The sequence below is a fragment of the Rhinatrema bivittatum genome, chromosome 4, assembly GCF_901001135.1.
Source record: "Rhinatrema bivittatum chromosome 4, aRhiBiv1.1, whole genome shotgun sequence".
In the NCBI taxonomy this organism is placed as follows: Eukaryota; Metazoa; Chordata; class Amphibia; order Gymnophiona; family Rhinatrematidae; genus Rhinatrema; species Rhinatrema bivittatum.
Window position 1 is genome coordinate 81,259,775 of NC_042618.1, and position 23,727 is coordinate 81,283,501.

Below are 23,727 nucleotides of genomic sequence, written 5' to 3' on the forward strand. Positions count from 1 at the left end.
GGCCCTGATAGTCCCTAAACTCCAGTTGGAATAGCTGGTGGAAGCCGTACATGACTGCCACTTCTGTGCAGTGTCCCCCTGTTATGTTATTATTGGAAAGAGTGTGGAGTCCACAGCGACTGCTCATCCGCCACCCCCCTTCTTTACTCCATGGCAGCAGCTATAAACCCTTTCATTTCTGGCAGCCCTCTGCATGGTCTGTCTTCTCACCCTCTGCTTGTCCCTCTGTGAATACAGCAGCAGCGTCAGTCTCTTAGGCGATGAGAGAGCAATTATACATAAACGGGCTTCCAAGCAGGCATTCAAACTCAGACATTAGTATTGCCAAAATAATATGTACAATAATGAAAATGAAAGGGTAGGGCATGTCTGGACTTTTAAGGGACTGGGAGGAGGGGAATAAAGGAGGAGTAACCTAGTGGTTAGAGCAGGCAGGCAGCAAACCAGGGAAAGTCAGGGTTCAAATTCTACTACCACTCCTTGTGACCTTGGGCTTGTCACTTTAATCCTCCTTTGTCTCAGCCCTCTGGGGGTAGGGGAATACCTCCAGTACCTGAATGTAATCCACTCTGAATTGCCAAAAAGAGGACTACAAAAAACATTACCTGCCAAAAGTAAACAAAGACTTTGATGGCCTCAGACTTTTACATGTCTAGCCCAAGGGCAGTGGTGTTTCCCATTCAAGTTAGCCTTTCTGCATGTCTAGCCCGAGGGCAGTGGTGTTTCCCATTCAAGTTAGCCTTTCTGCATGTCTAGCCCGAGGGCAGTAGTGTTTCCCATTCAAGTTAGCCTTTCTGCATGTCTAGCCCGAGGGCAGTGGTGTTTCCCATTCAAGTTAGCCTTTCTGCATGTCTAGCCCGAGAGCAGTGGTGTTTCCCATTCAAGTTAGCCTTTCTGCATGTCTAGCCCGAGGGCAGTGGTGTTTCCCATTCAAGTTAGCCTTTCTGCATGTCTAGCCCGAGGGCATTGGTGTTTCCCATTCAAGTTAGCCTTTCTGCATGTCTAGCCCGAGGGCAATGGTGTTTCCCATTCAAGTTAGCCTTTCGTCACCTTTAAGGGTGGACTCAGATGTGACATGATACTGCTGCTAGGGGAGGGGGCACACGCCCCTGAGGCTCCCCTGTAGCTACACCCCTGCAAAAAACGGTGCTTTATTTACCTGTCCTTGTAGATGCTCTTCAAGGGGTTCTGCTGAGACAAAAGGTAATGGAAGCCACGAGAGAGGGTCTGATACTCTACCTGGTGCTTACAAATGGGGATAACATATCTAATGTCTGCAGAGGTGCCCCCCTGAGCACCAGTGGTGATCAGATGGTAGTGTCGGATATAAAGGCAGGATGGAGAGAAGTCACACAAAGATCAAAGTCTTGGATTTCAGAAATACAGTTTGAGGAGTTGCTAGAAAACTGCAAGAAGATGAATGAAGTGAAACAATAGAGGGACAAACTAAAAGGAGCTATAATAAATGCAACAAATCTTTATGTAAAACAAGGAAATAAAAGGAAAAGGAAACAGATATGGATTTCCAAGGAGGAAAAAAATAAAGGCAAAAAGATCAGCATTCAAAAAAGAGGAAGACCAGGAAGAATATCTGGTGAAGCTGCAGGAGACGGGGAAAGAAATCAGGATAGCGGAAGCTCAAGTGGAAGAAAGGGTCGCCAAGAAGTAAACCGAGGCGAGATTTATCCAAGAAAGGAGGAAGACCAGAACTGGCATCATGAGATGGAAGAGAGACAAGGAAAAATGTGTGGAGAAAGATGAAATAGCAGAAGTATTAATTTACTTCACTTTGGTGTTCACTAAAGAAGGACATCGCTCGTTGACAAGACCATGGATGGGGGTGGGGTACATGAAACTCCATTTACAGAAGAGAAGGTATGGGAAGAGCTGGGGAAACTGAAAGTGGACAAAGCCATGGGGCCTGATGAGGTTCATCCCAGAATACTGAGGGAGCTCAGAGATGTGCTGGTGGGTCCGCTGTGTGACCTGTTCAATAGATCCCTAGAAACGGGAGTAGTGCCGAGTGATTGGAGAAGAGCGGTGGTGGTCCTGCTTCACAAGAGTGGGAGCAGAGAGGAGGCTGGAAACTACAGGCCGATTAGCCTCACTTCAGTGGTGGGAAAAGTAATGGAGACTCTGCTGAAGGAAAGGAAAGTGATCTATCTACAGTCAGGAGGATTGCTGGACCCGAAGCAGCGTGGATTCACCAAGAGAAGGTCCTGTCAGATGAATCAGATTTTTTTGATTGGGTGACTAGAGAACTGGATCAAGGAGGAGTGCGAGATGCGATTTGCTTGGATTTTAGCAAAGCTTTTGATATGATCTCGCATAGAAGGATCGTGAATAAAATGAGAAACCCAAGAGGGTGCCAAGGTTGTGGAATGGGTTACAATGGGGCCGGCAGAAGCACCAGGCAAACGAGGTGGCTGCCTAGAGTACCACAGTGCTGGCATCTCTTCTTTCCTGCTCCCTGAAGCCCGGAAGAGGAAGTACAATCCTCTGGGCCTGTGGGGGTGAGAAGACTGCCCCATCCACCAGGAGTGTTGGGATTATGGTGGTGGTAGGCTGAAGCAGCACTGCTGGATTATGGTCACTCGGACTGTCAGCTGGAAGCGGAGCAGCAGGCTGCGTGGCCTGAGCAGGAGTAGGCTGCAGGAGCTGGAGCTGATTGTCAAAAGGAGCAGCATCGTTGCCCAGGAAGTTAAGTGAAGGAGTAAGAGTCCTGTTGGCGGTTGGAACAGAAAGAGGAAGCTGCTGTCAATATTATTTGTGCTTCCGAGGAGGGAGGGGCGGGGGTGGAGAGTGAATGAGTGAGAGAGGCTGTGTGTATCTGTGTGTGTGAGTGAATCTGTGTGAGTGAGTGTGTGTGTGTGTGTGTGTGTGTGAGTCTGTGTGTGTGTGTGAGAGAGAGGCTTTGTCTGAGAGAGAGAGAAGCTGTGTGTATGATTGTGTAAGAGAAAGAGAGAGAGTATGTGTGTGAGTGAGAGGCCCTATACCTTTTTGTGACGATAGAGCATGTGTCTATATGAGAGAGAGGAGAAAGTTAGTTTGTGTGCAACAATCCCCTTCTCCTGCTAATCCACAACAATTTCAGGACATCTGAAATCACAAGTTCCCAGCTATGGAGAGCAAGAGATTTTTAAAATTCATATAATTTGTAATTATTAGATGATATTTGATGTGTCTGCTGTTTTGAAATATTTTATTGGCATTTGGAAATCTTTACATGAGTTTTTAATTATTGGATGTTAATGATATGGTCCTGGATAGGAGGCTTGTGAATAAAATGAGAAGCTTGGGAGTGAGTGCCAAGGAGGTGGCCTGGATTACAAACTGCTTAACTGACAGAAGACAGCGAGTAATAGTAAATGAAACCAACTCTGAAGAGAGCGGTGTTAAGTGGAGGGCCGCAGGGATCAGTTCTGGGACCGATTCTGTTCAATATCTTTGTGAGCAACATTGTGGAAGGGATAGAAGGTAAAGTTTGTTTATTTGTGGATGATACTAACATCTGCAATAGAGTGGATACACCTGAAGGAGTAGAGAGAATAAAAAGAGATTTAAGAAAGCCAAAAGAGTGGTCGAAGATCTGACAGCTGAGATTCAATGCCAAAAAGTGCAGAGTCCTGCATCTGGGGTGTGGTAATCCAAAAGAGCTTTATGTGATCGGGGGTGAAAGAGAGAAACCTTGATGTGACAGTGTCTAGTGATCTGAAGGAGATGAAGCAATGTGACAAGGGAATAGCTAAAGCCAGAGGGATGCTGGGCTGCATAGAGAGAGGAATATCGAGTAAGAAAAGGGAAGTGATTATCCTCTTGTACAAGTCCTTGGTGAGGCCTCACCTGGAGTACTGGGTTCAGTTCTGGAGACCGTATCTCCAAAGGGACAGAGACAGGATGGAGGGGTCCAGAGAAGTGCGACCAAAATGGTGGGAGATCTCCATCAAATGACTTATGAGGAGAGGCTGAAGGATCTGAATATGGACACCCTGGAGGAGAGGAGGAGCAGGGGAGATAGGATACAGACCTTCAGATACCTGAGAGGGTTTAATGATGCACAATCATCAATTATTTTCCATTGGAAAGAAATAAGTAGCACTAGGGGTCATGAAATGAAACTCCAGGGAGGACTGAGAACATCAGGAAGTATTTCTTCATGGAGAGGGTGGTGGATGCCTGGAATGTCCTTCCAGAGGAAGTGGTGAATAAGAAATCAGTGAAAGACTTCAAAAGAGCATGGGATAAACACTGTGGATCTCTACAAGCTAGAGGACGAAGATGAGATAAGCGTGCGGGGGTGGGGGTAACTTGCTGGTGCGGTGGTTACTACCCCTAGCAGAAGGCGTGGAGATTATTACCTTTAACCACTATGCTTTGAGGCTTTTAATGCAACTGCAACATTGCTCCCTGCTTAGACGGCAGGAAGAAAAGAGGACTTGCATGCATTCGCGACTTCCTTGGTCTGGGACAGTGATACGCAGACATAAGGGAGAAAGCATAGAGCTGCTTCTACAGCCAAGTGCTAGAGGAAGCAAAGAAAGCGAGCATGGGGGTAACTTGCCGGTGTGGCGGTTACTGCCCTTAACCAATAACCTACAAACTGCTGATGCAGCTCCATCATCGCTCTCTGCTTCAACGGCAGGGGGAAAGGGGAACTGGATTCGTGCAGCAACCAGCAAGGGCCGTGGCTTAGTTCATTCCTTAGGCCTCCACGACGTTTACAGTCACCTGGTGAGTGCGCCCTTGAGAGTCCATCCGTGCATGTATTGTGGCCAGCAGAATCCCAAGATGGATCGTTTCCGGTAGCCAGCGCTGCCTCATGGCACCAGGGGTTGTGGCGTCCCTGGCTGGCTCTAGTACTGATCAGTGTGTCAGAAGCTGTGGTGTGTGTGGTTGGGGCTCAGCACGGGGACTATTTTGGGGTCTCGGGGGTGCTGTGGCTCTCACCTTCCTTCAGCATCCCAACCTTCAGACATTTCATGAAGCGACAGGCTTGGCAGGACTTGCGCCTGCGTTTCGTGATCTCACATTCGTTGGTGGCAGGACAGCTGTATTCAATGTTCCCTGCAGCGGAACAAAAGCAGACAGGACACAGTCAGGTAAGGGTGACAGGCAGAATCAGTACCAAGGTGCCAGCTCTCCTACAGCCCTGCACGGCCGTCCTGGGGCCACTCTCATTTAAGATTTATGACATAACAGCATTACGAGCCTTTCTGAACATAAGAACATAAGAACATGCCATGCTGGGTCAGACCAAGGGTCCATCAAGCCCAGCATCCTGTTTACAACAGAGGCCAATCCAGGCCATAAGAACCTGGCAAGTACCCAAACACTAAGTCTATTCCATGTAACCATTGCTAATGGCAGTGGCTATTCTCTAAGTGAACTTAATAGCAGGTAATGGACTTCTCCTCCAAGAACTTATCCAATCCTTTTTTAAACACAGCTACACTAACTGCACTAACCACAGCCTCTGGCAACAAATTCCAGAGTTTAATTGTGCGTTGAGTAAAAAAGAACTTTCTCCGATTAGTTTTAAATGTGCCCCATGCTAACTTCATGGAGTGCCCCCTAGTCCTTCTATTATCCGAAAGAGTAAATAACCGATTCACATCTAGCCGTTCTAGACCTCTCATGATTTTATACACCTCTATCATATCCCCCCTCAGCCGTCTCTTCTCCAAGCTGAAAAGTCCTAACCTCTTTAGTCTTTCCTCATAGGGGAGCTGTTCCATCCCCTTTATCATTTTGGTAGCCCTTCTCTGTACCTTCTCCATCGCAATTATATCTTTTTTCCGTTTTATTCACCATTCCCTTTCTAATAATTCCCAATATTCTGTTTGCTTTTTTGACTGCCGCAGCACACTGAGCCGACGATTTCAATGTGTTATCCACTATGACGCCTAGATCTCTTTCTTGGGTTGTAGCACCTAATATGGAACCCAACATTGTGTAATTATAGCATGGGTTATTTTTCCCTATATGCATCACCTTGCACTTATCCACATTAAATTTCATCTGCCATTTGGATGCCCAATTTTCCAGCCTCACAAGGTCTTCCTGCAATTTATCACAATCTGCTTGTGATTTAACTACTCTGAACAATTTTGTATCATCTGCAAATTTGATTATCTCACTCGTCGTATTTCTTTCCAGATCATTTATAAATATATTGAACAGTAAGGGTCCCAATACACATCCCTGAGGCACTCCACTGTCCACTCCCTTCCACTGAGAAAATTGCCCATTTAATCCTACTCTCTGTTTCCTGTCTTTTAGCCAGTTTGAAATCCATGAAAAGACATCGCCACCTATGCCATGACTTTTTACTTTTCCTAGAAGCCTCTCATGAGGAACTTTGTCAAACACCTTCTGAAAATCCAAGTATACTATATCTACCGGTTCACCTTTATCCACATGTTTATTAACTCCTTCAAAAAAAGTGAAGCAGATTTGTGTGGCAAGACTTGCCCTGGGTAAAGCCACGCTGACTTTGTTCCATTAAACCATGTCTTTCTATATGTTCTGTGATTTTGATGTTTAGAACACTTTCCACTATTTTTCCTGGCACTGAAATCAGGCTAACCGGTCTGTGGTTTCACAGATCGCCCCTGGAGCACTTTTTAAATATTAGGGTTACATTTGCTATCCTCCAGTCTTCAGGTACAATGGATGATTTTAATGATAGGTTGCAAATTTTTACTAATAGGTCTGAAATTTCATTTTTTAGTTCCTTCAGAACTCTGGGGTGTATACCATCCAGTCCAGGTGATTTACTACTCTTCAGTTTGTCAATCAGGCCTACCACATCTTCTAGGTTCACCATGATTTGATTCAGTCCATATGCTGTATGATTTTGATCTTGAGAATAGTTTCCACTATTTTTCCCAGCACTGAAGTCAGGCTCACTGGTCTATAGTTACCCGGATCGCCCCTGGAGCCTTTTTAAAATATTGGGGTTACATTGGCCGCCCTCCAGTCTTCAGGTACAATAGATGATTTTAATAATAGGTTACAAATTTTAACTACTAGATCAGAAATTTCATTTCTGAGTTCCTTCAGTACCCTAGCATGCATACCATCTGGTCCAGGTGATTTGCTACTCTTTAGTTTGTTAATCTGGCCTACTACATCTTCCAGGTTCACAGTGATTTCGTTCAGTTCGTCTGACTCATGACCGTTGAAAACCATCTCCGGAACTGGTATCTCCCCAACATCCTCATTAGTAAACACGGAAGCAAAGAATTAATTTAGTCTTTCTGCAATGGCCTTATCTTCCCTAAGAACCCCTTTATCGCTTTAACCTGATAAAGAGGGCACCTTAGTAATCATGGACACCACAGAGACATGGTCTCAATTGAATAATCCCATGTTTTATGAATATATAGAGAAGGATCCAGGTTATGATATTATGATATATTTGAATGACATCGTAGATAAGGCCAAACAACAGGGGATTATCACTCATAGAGAGAAAAGATATTTACAGGTAGATTCATTCAATACCCCATACTTCTACTTTGTACCCAAAATACACAAATCCTTAATAAAACCCCCAGGTAGGCCTATTGTATTGGGAGGGGGTTGGTTTTTGAGAATGCTGCCAAATTTATAGATAATGTATTGCAACCCTTAGTTAAGGATATTAAATCTTATGTCAGAGACTCTACCACATTTATTACTATGATTGAACATCTAGATAATATAGGACACAGTAGCAGACTTGTTACTGCTGACATCACGTCGCTTTATATGAATATCCCCCAGCAGGAAGCATTATTTATAGACATGTCCCTAACTAAACTAGATATCAGAGGATCGAGAAAAATTGTCATCAATCAGCTAGCCGAGATAGTGATTTCCAAATTTTATTTTCAATTTCATAATAAATTGTTTAATCAGATTAAGGGTATCCCCATGGGGGTCGCCTCGTCACCATCAGTTGCTTGCCTATATGTCGGTATGTTTGAAGAGAGACACCTATATACGTCTACATTTTTCCAAGTAAGCTTTTACAAGAGATATATAGACGATCTTTTCTGGATATGGGATGGAAATAGTGAGGAGTTGAAGAATTTTGAACAATATTCACTAAATGTCTATGTCTAATGATATATTGTAACCGAACCTTTAACGGCACCTGTTAGAATGTACTATTGTACACTTTTACCCTCATTAAATATGTGCCTACATGTAAACCGTTGCGATGGTATTTAACTTAGCAACGGTATAGAAAAGTTTTTAAATAAATGAATAAATAAAATATTTGAATTCGTGCAATTCTAATTTCAAGTTCACTATACAATCTAGTTTTACCCAATCACCATATTTGGATATCAACGTGATACTGAGTAATGGAAAAATTTCCACGTCTGTATATGTAAAGCCAACGGACAAAAACACGACACTTCATTTTCAAAGCTTTCATCCTAAAAAATTGAAAGGAGTATACCTGTAAGTCAATTTCTGCGCTACAGACGTATTTGCTCATCGGTTGATGAAGATAAAAAATGTGCAAATACACTGATGATGAAGTTTATAGAGAGAGAATACTCTAAGAAGTGTATAAAGCAAGCGTATAAGAGAGCGTTATACACTAACAGGTACAATTTATTACAGCTGAGTCCCCGCAATCAGATTACTAGACCAGTGGGTACCCTTCTCTTTTCATCCAAGTCTGGTATTATAATGCGTAGTATACTTAAGCATTGGGACATCTTAAAAGGTTTACCAGGGTTTGATGAACTCCCCATCTTTGCAATGAAAAGAGGCATTAATCTTAGATCAATGTTAACCCATAGGGATGTACAAGAGGAGGAGGCAACAAAGGGCCAATGTAAATGTGGGGCTTGTTCCGTTTGTAATAACGTCTTGGTGATAAAAACATTCAATGTACCGGATAGAAAGTACCCGTTTATTATTAGAGGCAAGTTCACTTGTAGCTCTATTATGCTTATATACGCTATTATATGCCCTTGTGACCTATTATATATAAGAACCTAAGAAAATGCCATACTGGGTCAGACCAAGGGTCCATCAAGCCCAGCATCCTGTTTCCAACAGTGGCCAATCCAGGCCATAAGAACCTGGCAAGTACCCACACTAAGAGACAAATCAGACAGTGTATAATAGAACATAAAAGCAGGTTGAGAACAGAAAAAAATTGGAGCACCTTTAGTAGCCCATTGGCACGAAGCGCATCACGGTGTCGAACAGCTTCTGTTTTCCTTATCCAGCAGTGTCACATACGTCAACAAGGAGAGATAAATAGAGTTCTGAGAAAAATTGAGCAGAGGTATATATATCAATGGAATACGGTATCCCCCAAGGGTCTTAATGAAGCAGTGGAGTGGGAGGCGTTTTATGGGTAATAATAAGACATGTCGGTTTTTGCTTTTTGAAGTACGTTAATAGGATGTGGTTATCAGTAGTAGTATTGAGTCATCATGAAGAGTGGGGAGTTCCCATTGCAGAATATAGCCCCTATTAATATGTGTTAGTTTAGTTGGGACAGTGTGGATATGAAGGCATACTTATGAAATAAAGACTTTGTGTCAATAAGGGGAAAATATATGTTGCTGTGAGTATTATTAAGTGGTAGGCTATATGATATTGTACACATGTGATAGCTCAAGAATGCACGGGATAGATAAGATGTGGGTACACATCCATTCCATAAAATTTGGTTGGTTATAAGTTGAGGCACTTCTGGTTATGTCTCTCCATGATATGGATAATGCAGTAGATCAGTAGAGATGACTGAGGTATAGGGCAGTTATATAAATTTTGTAAGTTCCTGGTTACAATTAACGATACATGTTAGGTGTATGGTTTTTGTGGCGTGCCTCATTTGAAGTAGTAATACAGTTCTTTACTTGTCAAATTGGTTTAGTCCCCGGATGTATCTTGTTGGGAATACACCTTCAAAATTATAAAGTTTGTTCAAAAGTGATGCGGGTTCCCGGATTTATTGGATGTGACGTAGGTGCCTAGAATCATGAAGTTCGATTGGTTGTAACTGATTTAAATAGTATAGGATTGGAAATGCATAATAGACAAGCCATTGTGGAAGGAACTGTCTGGTGAGAGGACGCTTTAAGAATATATTAAGTGAGTATGCGGTATTTTGGTTCAATTTGTCTGGGTATGTATCGAGAGTTTAAGTGTTTGGTTGGTGAACGCCTTAGCAATAATATTTGGCGAGTATATGGTACATAAGAGCAATATATTCGAGCCAATATCGAGTGAATATGTGGGAATATAACACACAGTTGAGATATAGTGCTTACCAATGTGGTAGTAGAATTATTTAGAGTAGAGTTGTGCAGATAGTGGTATTATATATTATGTATGCAGAGGTTAACCGCCATCATTTTATATCTGTTGCAGACATGTGAATGAATGATTTGCATTAGAGGTTGGAATTCGGCACATTATCAAATCAATTTCAAAGTTAGCGTGATCTCTCGGATTGATGGACATGTACAGTGTCCGTAGTACTAACATGGCTGTGATGTCGTCAAGCTGGTATTGTTTGTACAGTAATGGTGATGGTTCACAAATATATTGAGCACAGTGGTATGTGTGAGGAGATAAGGAGGTTAATTATATGATAATAGGTTGGTACTTGTTGTTTTTCATAGATATCATTATAATAGGATAGACCACATGCAGTATAAAGTTCTGCTGATGGAAACTCATATTTGTGTGCTTTCACCACGTCCTCTGGCAATGAATTCCAGAGCTTCAATGTGCATTGAGTGAAAAACGTTTTTCTCCGATTTGTTTTCAATGAGAGTCCCCTAGTTTTTGTATTTTTTGAGAGAGTAAATAACCATTTTACATTTACCTGCTCTATTCCACTCGTGATTCTGTAGACCTCTATTATATCCCGTCTCCAAACTGAAGTGACCCAGCCTCTTTAGCCTTTCCTCATAGGGGAGCCATTCCATCCCCTTTATCATTTTGGTCACCTTTCTCTGTATCTTTTCTAGCTCTGCTGTGTCTTTTTTTTTGCCTGGTGAGTCTATTCATAGATATCAAGAAACGTTGATGCTTCAACCCATGCTCTCTGAGAAACAGTCATTGAACCTCCTATTGTAGTCTATAAACAACCTCCCGACCTCTCCAAAGTGTTAATTAGGAGCAACACAATCCCGAACCAGCCAACAGGACCAAGAGGAGTGCGTCCCTAGGAGCTGCAATACTGAGGCAAGACTCTGTATTTATAACTCCCTGTGAGGCTGATGTGCTACAGTGCTTTCAATTTTGTGGTCTGCTTCATGTTTGTGTCCCGAAATTGGGCTTTCGGGCACAGGTCTCCCTTTTAATGTGCAAATGTTTTTGGTTTTCCATGTGGTAACCTTACAAATGTGAGTTTACACTTGGGAAATTTTATGCAAATTCAAAGTTAATGAGCTGCTGCAATGCAAAATCATGCAAAGCAGTTCATTAACTATGTTTTCACCATTAAAATATGCATGAAAAGGCCTTTGCAGGCTGATTTTTGCAAAACATACGACTGCAGTTTAATGAGGTGGTGTTATCTTTGTTTGCAAAGTTCTCTGTGGGAAACTTAATTTTCTATCGGATTTCTTTGCATACGAATCCTGTTAGAAAATGAATTTGTGAAAAATTGCAACTTATGCCCAAAACTTGGTACACTATGAGCAGTTCTAAACCCTTCTGTGCTCAGTTAAGTTAACCCGATAAGTAGCACCGTCCCAGGCCTCCCATTCCCTGCGACCACTGAACATCCTGCTACGATTAGCAGTCACCACTTAGCCGGATAAGTTCTGTATGTCCGGCTAAGTAGCATTTGATTATCAGCCTCCCAAGGGGCCAATGCAATATTTCTGTTCGGAAAACGGGCGGTCAGTGTTGAGCACCCGTTTTCCTAACGTGCGCCCAGCCACCTCTTCTGGGCGGGCGATCCAATATTTAAATGAGGGGTCGCACTAAAAAGGAGGTGCTATAGACAAATGTGCGTCCCTGGCGCCTCCTCGACATCAGGTGCACAGGAGAGATGGCCGTCAGCGTGGGTTGGGAACATGGACGCTCAATAAAAGCGCCCGTTTTCTCCCGCTACCGGCATAGACGCGCAAGATACTCGGCCTGGTCAGTGCATCTTCTGTGTGGGTATATTGGGCCTCCAGAATTGTTTTTTTCAAAAAATATATTTTTTAAAGTGAATCTGCTCTCTTTGGTTCCTCCTTCTTAGTATCAGGACGATACTATTAAGAGGAATCACAGGAAGCAGGATGTTCTGGTTTTTTCAATGCACCCTTGAGCATGGCGTAGCTTTATGTGAGCCCCAGGCTGGCATAAGATTTGTCACGTTGCAAGCCCGCATTGGCCACACAGAAAATGTATTGGATCGCGGGGATTAACTAACAGCCTCATCTACATGAATTTACATGGGAAGACCGCTATTCGCTAGGCGGTGACGTGGATGCGCCTTTTGGACGTGCTAATCCCCGTAGTGCATGGGAGGTTACGGACGCGTGTCCAATCACGTGTGCTAGCCGCTGCGCACGGCCTTGTATCGACCCGGTGTCCAAGAGCTGCCTGTACAATTTCCACCCACCCACCCACTCCCGCAGATCCGCTCCTGCGCCAGTTCCCACTCACAGCAATCTCCAGCTCTAAATGCGTCCTTTATTCGTTTATTAATTAATTAATTAATTAATTTTTAGATTTTTTTATACCGGTGTTCCTGTATGAAATACAGATCACATCGGTTTACATTGAAACAGAACATAAATTTTTGCCTAGAGGCATTACATAAAACAAGGTTAAGGAACTTGGAACAGGGTAAACTAGATCAACATTAACATAGTAATGTAAACGTATTGGCTAACGAGTCTCATTTAGCAAAATAAACAAAAAGAAACATAAAAGGAAAACAGTAGATGTCACATGAGACCTGCAGTAAGAGATTGGATACAGAGTCATGAGTCATACAGAGTAGATGAGTAGAAGTATAGAACTTGGGGAATACGATGATGATGATGATGCAATGATGATGATGAGGAAGAGGAACTCTTGCTGGCTATCGGGAAAAAAGTGCTTATGGTCCTGTAAAAGCTTGTTTAAAAAGCCAGGTTTTAAGTTTCTTTTTGAATGTAGAGTGGCAGGTCTCTAGACGGATATCTGGCGGGAGCGCGTTCCATTGAATGGGGCCAGCAGTAGATATTGTACGTTTATGAAGCGAGGATTTTGTTGAAGGAACGTAGAGAGTGCCTTTATATGCTCCTCTGATGGGTCTAGCTGAAGAATAAAGACGTAGTTGGGTGCTTAAGTGAAGAGGGGATATATTGTGAATTGATTTATGAATTACTGTGAGCACTTTATAAAGAATCCTATGCTTAATTGGAAGCCAATGGAGGAATTTGAGAATGGGAATGATGTGATCTTTTTTATTCGTATTTGTAAGGATTCTAGCTGCAGAGTTTTGTAGCATTTGGAGGGGTTTGAGGGATGAGATTGGGAGGCCGAAAAGAAGCGAATTGCAATAGTCGATTTTTGATAGTATAATGGCTTGTAGAACCAACCGAAAATCATTGAAATGAAGAAGAGGTTTCAGCTTTCTCTGGACTTGAAGCTTGTAAAAACAGTCTTTAGTAGTGGTGCTTATAAATTTTTTAAAGGTTAAGCTGATCGTCTAGAATGACGCCTAAGTCTCGTACCTGCGGAGAGTGATTTAATAAAGAAATAGTTGCAGTGAGTGGGTTAGCTGGATTTAGCAACTTGTTGTTGTTGTCCTGATTGATGATTAGGATCTCGGTTTTGTTGTTGTTGTTAAGAATAAGGTTAAGGCTAGCAAGCAGATGATTGATTTGTTGTATTTCTTCTCTTGTATTTCTTCTCCAAGAACCTCAAAGCGACTTTGCAGACAAAATAAATAAAAACATAATATAGCAAATTTACAAGCAACATGCACAAGGTACTTAAGCTAAATAAAAGTTACATAGAGCATCAAAGTATAGAATCAATAAAAATTAACTCAGGTTTCACTCCCAGCCCCCAACACCTCAGTTACCAGAACAGCCAGAAATCCAGAAAGGACCAGTTACCAGGAAATCATGAGAAGAGCTGGGCAGAAAGCTGTGCCTCTGAATGTTTTCTGAAAATCAGACAGCTGGTTTGAGAAGGAAGGTCCACTGGTTCCCCATTTCCACGACACGGGCCTGACAATGCTAAATGCTGACCTATGAGTGGCGGTAAAGCTTCACCACCGCTGGAGGTGGGACCACAAGGGACCAAGAGGTGAGTTAAAGAAGCAGGGCCCATCCTCTTCAGAGGTTTAAACATGATGGATTCAATTCTGACGAGCACCCGCCTCTGTACTGGCAGCTGAGGTGGCACCGAGGTTATCTCCCCAAGGCCTACTGCCCAGGAGGGAAGGGTTAGGTCGGCCGTCATAGTCGGTGATTCGATTATTAGGAATGTAGACAGCTGGGTGGCTGGTGGGCGTGAGGATCGCCTGGTAACTTGCCTACCTGGTGCGAAGGTGGCGGACCTCACACGTCACCTAGATAGGATTTTAGACAGTGCTGGGGAGGAGCCGGCTGTCGTGGTACATGTGGGCACCAACGACATAGGAAAATGTGGGAGGGAGGTTCTGGAAGCCAAATTTAGGCTCTTAGGTAGAAAGATTAAATCCAGAACCTCCAGGGTAGCATTCTCTGAAATGCTCCCTGTTCCACGCGCAGGTCACCAGAGGCAGGCAGAGCTCCGGAGTCTCAATGCCTGGATGAGACGATGGTGCAAGGAAGAGGGATTCAGTTTTGTTAGGAACTGGGGAACCTTTTGGGGAAGGGGGAGTCTCTTCCGAAGGGATGAGCTCCACCTTAACCAGGGTGGAACCAGACTGCTGGCGCTAACCTTTAATAAGGAGATAGAGCAGCTTTTAAACTAGAACAAAGGGGAAAGCCGACAGTCGCTCAGCAGCGCATGGTTCGGAGAGAGGTATCTTTAAAGGATACTAATGATGCATTACAATTAGGGCATCCCGACAGTGAGGTTCCAATAATTAGAAAAGTAGTCCAAGTGCCTGTAACTAAAAACTCACCTGAGCTAAAAAATTCTAACTTATCCCTATCAATTAAAAAGCAGAATGAAAATACAAACAAAAACAAACTTTGAAATGTGTGTATGCTAATGCCAGAAGTCTAAGAAGTAAGATGGGAGAATTAGAATGTATAGCAGTGAATGATGACATAGACTTAATTGGCATCTCAGAGACATGGTGGAAAGAGGATAACCAATGGGACAGTGCTATACCGGGGTACAAATTATATCGCAATGACAGAGAGGAGCACTCGGGAGGAGGTGTGGCGCTTTATGTCCGGGATGGCATAGAGTCCAACAGGATAAACATCCTGCATGAGACTAAATACAAAATTGAATCTTTATGAGTAGAAATCCCTTGTGTGTCGGGGAAGACTATAGTGATAGGGGTATACTACCGTCCACCTGGTCAAGATGGTGAGATGGACAGTGAAATGCTAAGAGAAATTAGGGAAGCTAACCAAATTGGTAGTGCGGTAATAATGGGAGACTTCAATTACCCCAATATTGACTGGGTAAATGTATCATTAATAATTGTTATTAATGTTAAATGTATTTGACAAAGGTAACTTTTTTTCCTGCTGGTATTCATTGAGTTTATTTATTTATTTATTTTATTTATTTATAACTTTTATATACCGACATTCAAATGAATATCACATCGGTTCACATATAACTGGGGAGCCAAAAACTAGTTGGGAGAAAGGAAGGATAAAGTTACAATTAACAGGGATTCGTAAGGAACGGGGAGAGAATGAGGAACGGTCTAAGGGACCAAGTGAGTATAATAGCAGGAGGATACAGCAAAATTAAACAACTTTATAGAGATAGCAGCTATATTATATATTATATTTACATAACTGTATGACAGTCAAAGCAGTAGTTTCTGCGGCAAATTGTATTGACAATAGGTAATAGTTATGGGTTACCGGAGATGGTTATAGGAGGGTAGGTGGTAAGGGTTACATAGATAGGGTTAAGGTACGTGGGGGGTGAGGACAGAGACTAGGATGAGGTTAAGTGAATGTTTGTTTGAACAACCAGGTTAATTAGTCAGAGTTTGCCGCTATTAACAGTCTCCCGTTTTAATGTAAACTGGTATGATTTGTATATTATACAAGAATGTCGGTATATAAAAATTAAAAATAAATAAATAAATAAAAATCATCGGTACACGCTAGAGATATAAAGTTCCTGGATGGAATAAATGATAGTTTTATGGAGCAATTGGTTCAGGAGCCAATGAGAGAGGGAGAAATTTTAGGTCTAACTTTCAGTGGAGAACAGGATTTGGTGAGAGAGGTAACGGTGGTGGGGCCGCTTGGCAATAGTGATCATAATATGATCAAATTTGAATTAATGACTGGAAGGGGGACAGTAAGCAAATCCACGGCTCTCGTGCTAAACTTTCAAAAGGGAAACTTTGATAAAATGAGAAAAATTGTTAGAAAAAACCTGAAAGGAGCAGCTACAAAAGTAAAAAATGTCCAAGAGGCGTGGTCATTGTTAAAAAATACCATCCTAGAAGCACAGTCCAGATGTATTCCACACATTAAGAAAGGTGGAAAGAAGGCAAAACGATTACCGGCATGGTTAAAAGGGGAGGTGAAAGAAGCTATTTTAGCCAAAAGATCTTCATTCAAAAATTTGAAGAAGGATCCAACAGAAGAAAATAGGATAAAGCATAAACATTGGCAAGTTAAATGTAAGACATTGATAAGACAGGCTAAGAGAGAATTTGAAAATAAATTGGCCATAGAGGCAAAAACTCACAATAAAACTTTCTTAAAATATGTCCAAAGCAGAAAGCCTGCGAGGGAGTCAATTGGACCGTTAGATGATCAAGGGGTTAAAGGGGCACTTAGAGAAGATAAGGCCATCATGGAAAGATGATTTCTTTGCCTCGGTGTTTACTGAAGAGGATGTTGGGAGGATACTCATTCCAGAGACAGTTTTCAAGAGTGATCATTCAGATGAACCGAACCAAATCACGGTGAACCTGGAAGATGTGGTAGGCCTGATTGACAAACTGAAGAGTAGTAAATCACCTGGACCAGATGGTATACACCCCAGAGTTCTGAAGGAACTCAAAAATGAAATTTCAGACCTATTTTAGTTAATTTGTGTTATGGTTATTGATGTTTGGGTGGATCCTTGGACACTGTGGCAGCTGACCATGCCCATAGGGGGACAGTCCTGTGAGGGACCACGGTGTCAGGCTAGACTCTGGACACACAAACACAGATTGAATCTTTATTTAAACAATTTTGAATACCACCAGAGGTGGCAATAATGAGTAGTAGATGTTGAGCCCGGCTGGGCGAGTATCCCACAGGACGCTGGAACAGCGAATCCTCTGCTTGGCTGTGCTGTAGTGGAAAGAGACTGAGAGTTATGAGTACAGAGTGAGAAACATTCATAGTCCCAGGGAGAATAGGAGAAGCTCCGAGACAGGGAGAGCAGGCCCTCGAGGAGCGAGTACCTGATCCCTTAGAGTAGAGAGACTCAGTGGTATTGTACTCACACAGCGATTGCACTAGACGAGAGGTCTGGCACTGGAACAGAGGGCAGGCCCCTGAGGAGCGGGGACCCCGTTAGCAATAAGAGTTCCAGATAACGCTGGAGTGGCAGAGCAGCTTCGGTACGGATTGCGAATCCCATCCGTAGTAATCCAAGTTGTTGCTAACTCGATTAGCTAGCAAAAGAGGTAGGCTTAAATATCCGGGCAGCGTGACGTCATCTCAGGGCGACGCCCCTGAGGTTCGTGCCAACGAGGAAATAAAGATGAGGGCGGCGTGCGCGCACCCTATGTACCTTGGAGGATTATGGCGGGAAGCAGCACCAAAGCCGATCCGGGGACGCCGGAGAGGTCGGCAGGCAGACGCCGCGGCAGCCAGAAGTCTGAGGTGAGCGGGAGGAGCCACAAGAAGAGTGAGGTAGGCGGAGTGAAGCCATCGCAGACCGACGGTCGCAACAATTTGTAACCTAGCATTAAAATCATCCGATGTACCTGAAGATTTGAAGATGGACAATCTAACCCTGATTTTTAAAAAGGGCTCCAGGGGTGATCCGGGAAACTACAGACCAGTTAGCCTGACTTCAGTGCCAGGAAAAATAGTGGAAAGTGTTCTAAACATCAAAATCACAGAACATATAGAAAGACATGGTTTAATGGAACAAAGTCAGCGTGGCTTTACCCAGGGCAAGTCTTGCCTCACAAATCTGCTTCACTTTTTTGAAGGAGTTAATAAACATGTGATAAAGGTGAACCGGTGGATTTTCAGAAGGTGTTTGACAAAGTCCTTCATGAGAGGCTTCTAGGAAAAGTAAAAAGTCATGGGATAGGTGGCGATGTCCTCTCGTGGATTGCAAACTGGCTAAAAGACAGGAAACAGAGAGTAGGATTAAATGGGCAATTTTCTCAGTGGAAGGGAGTGGACAGTGGAGTGCCTCAGGGCTTTTCAGTATATATTAGGGATGTGAATCGTTTTAGGACGATTAAAATTATCGTCCGATAATTTTAATATCGTCTTAAACCGTTATGGAACACAATACAATAGAGATTCTAACGATTTATCGTTATAAATCGTTAGAATCGTGAGCCGGCACACTAAAACCCCCTAAAACCCACCCCCGACCCTTTAAATTAAATCCCCCACCCTCCCGAACCCCCCCCAAATGAGTTAAATAACCTGCGGGTCCAGCGGCGGTCCGGAACGGCAGCGGTCCGGAACGGGCTCCTGCTCCTGAATCTTGTTGTCTTCAGCCGGCGCCATTTTCCAAAATGGCGCCGAAAAATGGCGGCGGCCATAGACGAACACGATTGGACGGCAGGAGGTCCTTCCGGACCCCCGCTGGACTTTTGGCAAGTCTCGTGGGGGTCAGGAGGCCCCCCACAAGCTGGCCAAAAGTTCCTGGAGGTCCAGCGGGGGTCAGGGAGCGATTTCCCGCCGCGAATCGTTTTCGTACAGAAAATGGCGCCGGCAGGAGATCGACTGCAGGAGGTCGTTCAGCGAGGCGCCGGAACCCTCGCTGAACGACCTCCTGCAGTCGATTTCCCGCCGGCGCCATTTTCCGTACGAAAACGATTCGCGGCGGGAAATCGCTCCCTGACCCCCGCTGGACCTCCAGGAACTTTTGGCCAGCTTGTGGGGGGCCTCCTGACCCCCACGAGACTTGCCAAAAGTCCAGCGGGGGTCCGGAAGGACCTCCTGCCGTCCAATCGTGTTCGTCTATGGCCGCCGCCATTTTTCGGCGCCATTTTGGAAAATGGCGCCGGCTGAAGACAACAAGATTCAGGAGCAGGAGCCCGTTCCGGACCGCTGCCGTTCCGGACCGCCGCTGGACCCGCAGGTTATTTAACTCATTTGGGGGGGGTTCGGGAGGGTGGGGGATTTAATTTAAAGGGTCGGGGGTGGGTTTTAGGGGGTTTTAATGTGCCGGTTTTGCGATTTTTAGATTTTTAGATTTTTCACGATTTTTCACGATATTTTACCCCCCCAAACGGCAACAATACGATTCCCTCCCCCTCCCAGCCGAAATCGATCGTTAAGACGATCGAGGACACGATTCACATCCCTAGTATATATATAAATGATCTGGAAAAGGTGATCAAATTTGCAGATGACACAAAATTATACAGAGTAGTTAAATCTCAAGCGGATTATGATAAATTGCAGGAGGAACTTGCAAGATTGGAAGACTGGGCTTCTATATGGCAGATGAAATTTAATGTGGATAAGTGCAAGGCGATGCATATAAGGAAAAATAATCCTTGCTGTAGTTACACACGGGCCGATACAGTGAAGTGCACTCTGGCGGAGCGCACTGTTAGCCCGCGTTTGGCCGCACTTTTTTGATGTGCTATTTTAAACCCCTTATACGGTAAGGGGTAAAAATTCTGTTTGCTTTTTTGACTGCTGCAGCACACTGAGCCGATGATTTTAAAGTATTATCCACTATGACACCTAGATCTCTTTCCTGGGTGGTAGCTCCTAAGATAGAACCTAACATTGTCAGGCCGATACAGAAAAACGCGCGGGAGAGCCAGCGAGTGCCTGCTCTCCCGACGCGCGCACCGGTCACTCTTCTGGGCGCGTGATTCAGAAAGCCCAGGTTTGTAAATTAGGGCCCGCGGTAAAAGGAGGCACTAGGGACACTAGCGCGTCCCTCCTCCTTTTTCACAGAAGCGGCGGCTGTCAGTGGGTTTGACAGGCGATGCTCAATTTTACCGGCGTTGGTTCTCGAGCCCGCTGACAGCCACGGGTTCGGAAAAGGGACAACGGCATAATTGAGCGCCCGTCTTCCAACCCGCAGGCCGCGGGCAGATTTTTAAATTTTTTATTTTTGGGGCCTCCGATTTAATATCTCTATGATATTAAATCGGAGGGTGTAGGGAAAAGTAGTTTTTTCTGCTTTTCTGTGCACTTCCCCTCTGCCGGCCAAAATTAATGGCAGGAGTTATGTTACGCTTGGGCTCCGGTCAGGAGGCGTGAACACCACCCAGCAGGGTGGCTCCAGGTGGAGAGAGACAGGAAGCTAAAAACAGTGTCTGGTTCCAGGCTGGGTCAAGGCAGGCAGCAATAAGCAGAGTCTAAGTTCAGGCTGGGTCAGAGGCAGGCGGCAAGGAGCAGAGTCTAAGTTCAGGCTGGGTCAGGGCAGGCAGCAATGAGCAGAGTCTAAGTTCAGGCTGGGTCAGGGCAGGCGGCAATGAGCAGAGTCTAAGTTCAGGCTGGGTCAGGGCAGGCGGCAATGAGCAGAGTCTAAGTTCAGGCTGGGTCAGGGCACAGTAAGCAGGGCAAGGCAGGTCAGAAGGCCCGTAGGCCACACACACACAGAAGGCCCGTAGGCCACACATCATAAGCGGGGCAAGGCAGGTCAGAAGGCCCGTAGGCCACACACACACAGAAGGCCTGTAGGCCACACACCATAAGCGGGGCAAGGCAGGTCAGAAGGCCCGTAGGCTCCACACACAGAGACAGAAGGCCCGTAGGCCACACACCATAAGCAGAGCAGGGCAGGTCAGAAGGCCCGTAGGCCACACACACACACAGAAGGCCCGTAGGCCAAACACCATAAGCAGAGCAGGGCAGGTCAGAAGGCCCGTAGGCCAGGTGAGAACAACGAGGAAGGAGGCCCGAAGGCCGCGCAAGGCTAGAGCAGGGAGCCCAGGTGAGCTCGATGCCGAAGCACCGAGGCAACTGGCAGGCAGGGTTATAAGGACACACCCAGAGCACAGAGTGGACAGATAAGATGGACTGGGCCTGTCCGGAAAGCCAGCACTAGAGGGACCCCTGGTGGTGAGGCGGTTGCACTGCAGCCAAACTGTAACAGTACCCCCTCCTCAAGGCCTCCCCCTCCTCCTGGGTCCCATCTTAGCAGGGGGTACTCAAAGATGAGATCTGGCCCCTCCGAGGGCAACAACAGCTGGAGCCATTCAACAGGCTCAGATGGCTGAGTTAGAAAGTCTGTTAATGGTACCGGTTTGAGCCCCTCCGGGGGTGGCAGCAGGACCGGTTTAGCAGGCTCTTCTCGGGGTAGTGCAGCAGGTTTGGGCCCCTCTCGGGATGAAACAGCAGGCTGGAACACCTCTCGGGGCGATGAAGCAGGCTCGGACCCCTCTCGGGGTGATGAAGCAGGCTTGGCCCCCTCCTGGGGCGAGGCAGCAGGCTTGGCCCCCTCCTGGGGCGAGGCAGCAGGCTTGGCCCCCTCCTGGGGCGAGGCAGCAGGCTTGGCCCCCTCCTGGGGCGAGGCAGCAGGCTTGGCCCCCTCCTGGGGCGATGCAGCAGGCTCGGACCCCTCTCGGGGTGATGAAGCAGGCTTGGCCCCCTCCTGGGGCGAGGCAGCAGGCTTGGCCCCCTCTTGGGGCGATGCAGCAGGCTTGGCCCCCTCCTGGGGCGATGCAGCAGGCTTGGCCCCCTCTTGGGGCGATGCAGCAGGCTTGGCCCCCTCTTGGGGCGATGCAGCAGGCTTGGCCCCCTCTTGGGGCGATGCAGCAGGCTTGGCCCCCTCCTGGGGCGATGCAGCAGGCTTGGCCCCCTCCTGGGGCGATGCAGCAGGCTTGGCCCCCTCTTGGGGCGATGCAGCAGGCTTGGCCCCCTCCTGGGGCGAGGCAGCAGGCTTGGCCCCCTCCTGGGGCGAGGCAGCAGGCTTGGCCCCCTCTTGGGGCGATGCAGCAGGCTTGGCCCCCTCCTGGGGCGATGCAGCAGGCTTGGCCCCCTCCTGGGGCGATGCAGCAGGCTTGGCCCCCTCCTGGGGCGATGCAGCAGGCTTGGCCCCCTCTTGGGGCGATGCAGCAGGCTTGGCCCCCTCCTGGGGTGATGCAGCAGGCTTGGCCCCCTCCTGGGGTGATGCAGCAGGCTTGGCCCCCTCTTGGGGCGATGCAGCAGGCTTGGCCCCCTCTTGGGGCGATGCAGCAGGCTTGGCCCCCTCCTGGGGCGATGCAGCAGGCTTGGCCCCCTCCTGGGGCGATGCAGCAGGCTTGGCCCCCTCCTGGGGCGATGCAGCAGGCTTGGCCCCCTCTTGGGGCGATGCAGCAGGCTTGGCCCCCTCCTGGGGCGATGCAGCAGGCTTGGCCCCCTCCTGGGGCGGTGCAGCAGGCTTGGCCCCCTCCTGGGGCGATGCAGCAGGCTTGGCCCCCTCTTGGGGCGATGCAGCAGGCTTGGCCCCCTCCTGGGGCGATGCAGCAGGCTTGGCCCCCTCCTGGGGCGATGCAGCAGGCTTGGCCCCCTCTTGGGGCGAGGCAGCAGGCTTGGCCCCCTCCTGGGGTGATGAAACAGGCTCAGATGGCAGAGCAGCAAGGTTTGAAGCAGTGCACATAGAAGACTCAAGTAGCACTGCTGTGGGCTTGATACCTCGAGCCACACTCTGAGGCTCCTTATTTTGTTTCTGGAGGAGCAGTTTAGAGAAGGCACAGGCAGTTCTAGGACGTCTAGGGAATGTGCTCGTTAGTGTCTCAACAGCAGCTGTGGGCAGCAGAGCCCTGCTAGAGTTAATCAACTCTCTCCGTTTGAGAGAAACCTGTTCCTGAGGCTCTAGCACTGGTGTCACAGAAGCCTTCTTGGCCAGGTAAGTCCTGGGTTTTTCTATCCACAAACTGCCAGCAAAAATGTCTGTTTTAGTTGAGCCAGAAACAGAATACTGGTTAGGAGAGCTGATAGCTTTTTCTAATGGCACAGCTGGTCCTAGAGCCGAACACCGGGGGCAGGGTTTGCCTGGTGGTAAACACGGAAGACAGGAGCATTTCCACCACCCTGGTTTAGGAGCCAGACAGTTCAAACATTCCTGATAGACAGAGACATTTTTCTTGTTGCAATTATTGCATGACCAGTGTTCCTGACCAACAAGTTCACAGGCTACACAGTTCTGATAGCTTGGATAATTCAAAGTCTGACAGGAATTGCAGGTATAAAACTTTAAAGAAGGAGGCATCTTGAATTAGTGAAAAAGTTGACTCACCGGCAGGACACAGACCATCTCTTCCCCTGGAAAATTTGATGGCTTCGGCATACTGTTACACTTGGGCTCCGGTCAGGAGGCGTGAACACCACCCAGCAGGGTGGCTCCAGGTGGAGAGAGACAGGAAGCTAGAAACAGTGTCTGGTTCCAGGCTGGGTCAAGGCAGGCGGCAAGGAGCAGAGTCTAAGTTCAGGCTGG

General features: G+C 46.2%; 1 protein-coding gene across 3 annotated transcripts in view; it reads right to left on the minus strand.

Annotated features, from left to right (window-relative positions):
- ESRRB (estrogen related receptor beta) overlaps window positions 1-23,727 on the minus strand; it is a 54,269-nt gene that overhangs the window by 25,373 nt on the left and 5,169 nt on the right. For 2 of the 3 annotated variants that reach the window (XM_029597419.1, XM_029597418.1), the window contains exon 2: window positions 4,948-5,064. The exons of the other annotated variant lie outside the window; for it this stretch is intronic. In XM_029597419.1, the coding sequence (XP_029453279.1) occupies window positions 4,948-5,064 (117 nt within the window). The remainder of the gene's footprint in view (window positions 1-4,947; window positions 5,065-23,727) is intronic. 3 annotated transcript variants of the gene reach the window in all.